At 49.2% G+C, this 3,084-nt stretch overlaps 1 protein-coding gene across 1 annotated transcript; it reads left to right on the top strand.

The window, feature by feature from the left end:
* Positions 1–577: 577 nt before the first annotated feature.
* On the top strand, positions 578–3,009 carry LOC117893528. The gene is made up of 6 exons (XM_034800171.1): positions 578–918; positions 982–1,354; positions 1,412–1,672; positions 1,850–2,199; positions 2,256–2,628; positions 2,693–3,009. Exons 1-6 carry the CDS (start codon positions 614–616, stop codon positions 2,948–2,950), a joined length of 1,920 nt encoding a protein of 639 aa, XP_034656062.1. The 5' UTR covers positions 578–613; the 3' UTR covers positions 2,951–3,009.
* Positions 3,010–3,084: the final 75 nt, after the last annotated feature.

The following is a 3,084-nucleotide window of genomic DNA, read 5'->3' as shown; positions in this document are numbered from 1 at the left end:
CTCGTACCGATACCGATATAGATTTGCTATCCATAGCTGGAAGCACTGTCTGTGGGGTTATCTTTATGTGCACTTTATGGCGGGAACCTCGGAACAACTTGGAAACATGAATTGATGGGAACTTGAAGTATTACTAGAACTTTTCAGCATTTAAATATAAATGTTCTTCAGTTTTATGCTGAAAAATAGGAGATTTGTTTCCATCTGAGTACCACAAAAGTTGTTTAAGCATCAAGAAATATAGCTGCAAGCTGGAGGATCTTCAACAAGAAACAATGCGTGTCATAAAATGTATTAATTGAAGCCGATCTGCACGGCAAACGAAAAAACTTGGCTAAAACTTTACCCAAATAAAAACCTTTGAAGTGCCATTCGTTTATGGCAAACCCATCACCAGTCTTCAATGTCATTCAATGCCTTAGAACTCTCATAGCTAAAACCCAACCAGACTTCAGCTAATCGCTAGATTAGTCCCATCTTATCGGCTTTTAGCTTTGAATAAACATGCTGTCGAGTGTCGACAGTCGAGCACTTGGAAGTGCATTACCGAAATCAGTAATTTGTTGTGGAACATTATTTTGGGCAGTCTGCAATCGATAGCGCGATAGCCAGCATGACATTCCTTCGACCCTTGCCGGCGGGCCTGCAAAAGATTGCCATTGAGGAGCTCAATGAGGTGCCCGATCGCGTGGAGTCGGACATCTGCGCATTGAGGACATGGCTGGAGAAGCTGCCACATTTGCGTGCCTGCATGGAGGATCAGTTTCTGCTGAGCTTTCTGCGTGGTTCAAAGTTCAGTTTGGAGAAGGCCAAGCAGAAGATCGATCGGTTCTACACGTTGCAAGCGGTGATACCAGAGATCTTCAATGAACATCGCCTGGTGGACGATCCGCAGGTGCTCGAGATCATTCGAATGGGGTAAATCACGATCCTGCCTTTAAAATAAAAGTTTTCCCCTAAAGAACTTCCCTCTGCTTTCAGTGTTATCCTGCGCATTCCCCTGGACAAAGAGGACACTGGCCCAGCAGTGACCATCATTCGTGTGGGCTCCTACGACACTCAGAAATACAAGTTCCAGGACATCATACGCGTGGGCTCCATGTTCGGGGAGATCATGATGCTCGAGGATGATAATGCCACTGTCAGTGGCTATCTGGAGATCATGGACATGACGGGCGTGACGGCTGCCAATCTCTTTGCCCTCCAGCCACAGCTCCTGAGCAAATTCTCGGCCTACGCCGATGAGGCGATGCCCACGCGGCAGAAGGGCATTCACTTTATCAATGTGCCCAAAGCCTTTGAAACGGGCTTCAAATCGCTGCTCTCCTGGTTTCCCGGCAAGATCAGAGAGAGGGTAAGACTCAGACCTTAGTTGGAGGAAAACTTTCACTTCATTTGATGTACATTTTAGGTTTCTGTTAGCTCTGATCCAGAGGCAATCTTTGAGCGCGTCTCGCGTGATTATTTACCCGTGGAATATGGCGGCACGAAGGGCTCTATGCAGGATTTGTTGGAGGAAATGGAAGCCAAGTTGGGCAGCTATCGAGAGTACTTCGAGGGCACTCAGATCTTTGGCATCGATGAGCAGCTGAGGGAGGAACAACGCTCGCCCGGCAACAGCCACGAGAGTCACTTTGGTGTGGATGGCTCATTCCGCCAGTTGGCCATCGACTGAAGTCAGCCCCTCTGGCCGCAGTACGAGTATCTGAAACCCATAAACCGATAATAAAAATGCTTTCTGATAAGCGCTGATACACTCTTTCTTCGCGACTCTTTCAATCCATCCACGATAGCTTATCGATTGCCCATTTCGAGGCACACAAAGGCCAGGGGCGAGGCTTGAACGCCACTCGACAATTGTTCGTCGATCGATCGAAGCGTTCGCTCCCCCAAAATGCCGCCTGCCATCCGTCCGTTGAGCCCCGAGCTGCAGAAAGCTGCCGTGGAGAAGCTGAATGAGATTCCCGAGAAGATTGAGGATGACATCGCGGCCCTGAGGGAGTGGATCCGCCAGCAGCCCCACCTGAAGGCACGCACGGACGATCAGACGCTGGTGAATTTCCTGCGCGGCTGCAAGTACAGTCTGGAGCGCACCAAGTCCAAGATTGATCGTTTCTATACGCTGAGGACCAAATACCCGGACTTCTATGCAGCCCACAAGGTGGATGTGGACAAGCTGTTGGAGATCTTTCGATTGGGGTGAGTACAGCAAGAGGAAACCCTCCAGGGAAAGTCATTAATGTCTCCCTCTGTAGAGCCATTCTCCTACTGCCGCGTCCCCTCAACGACAATGGTCCCCGCATTGCGCTGCTGCGGCAGGCTATGTACGATCCCAGTGTGTACACCTTTCAGGAGGTGAATCATGCCGCCGGACTCATGCAACAGATTATGCTGAACGAGGACGATGTGGCCATTGTCAATGGCATGATCTCCATATTGGATCTGGCGAATGTCACCGCGGGACACTTTCTGCACATGACACCTTCGTTTGCTAAAAAGATGACCGTCTTCCAGGAGGAGGCACTGCCACTGCGGCCCCAGGGTGTGCATTTTATCAACACTCCTGCGGGTTTTGAGACCATCTTTAACATGGTTAAGCCTATGCTGTCCAAGAAGCAGCAGGGACGCGTAAGCCTGAGAGCCACAAACAAAATTGAGTCATTCCTTAATCGATTTCTATTCCCTTCCTCAGCTCTATGTCCATGGCAACAAATTGGATGCCCTCTACGATCAGGTGCCCCAAAAGTATCTACCCATCGAGTATGGAGGCGAGAATGGTTCCATTCCGGACATCATTGCCGAATGGGAGCAACGCATCTTGACCTACAGAAGCTTCTGGGATGAGGAGAACAACTACGGCACCGATGAGAGCCTGCGACTGGGCAAAGCCGTTGATTTCGAGAGCCTATTCGGGCTGCAGGGTTCCTTCCGACAACTGAATGTTGACTAAGGCCTTAATGTGTACCCTCTAATTGTGTTACTAAATTTAGTCGAGCAAACTGCAGTCCACTTCACTCCACTCCACTCTTATCTTAAGTAACGATGATGTAGCAACAAAACCAAATAAGTCGTTTGACTATAAAC

The sequence above is a fragment of the Drosophila subobscura genome, chromosome J, assembly GCF_008121235.1.
Source record: "Drosophila subobscura isolate 14011-0131.10 chromosome J, UCBerk_Dsub_1.0, whole genome shotgun sequence".
Taxonomy (NCBI): Eukaryota; Metazoa; Arthropoda; class Insecta; order Diptera; family Drosophilidae; genus Drosophila; species Drosophila subobscura.
This window is presented reverse-complemented; position numbering and strand designations above follow the sequence as displayed.

Coding starts and splice junctions, on each gene's coding strand:
- LOC117893528 (XM_034800171.1), top strand. CDS start 614: ATGACATTCCTTCGACCCTTGCCGGCGGGCCTGCAAAAGATTGCCATT. Junction 919..981: donor CTCGAGATCATTCGAATGGG/GTAAATCACGAT, acceptor CTCTGCTTTCAG/TGTTATCCTGCGCATTCCCC. Junction 2,200..2,255: donor TTGGAGATCTTTCGATTGGG/GTGAGTACAGCA, acceptor CTCCCTCTGTAG/AGCCATTCTCCTACTGCCGC.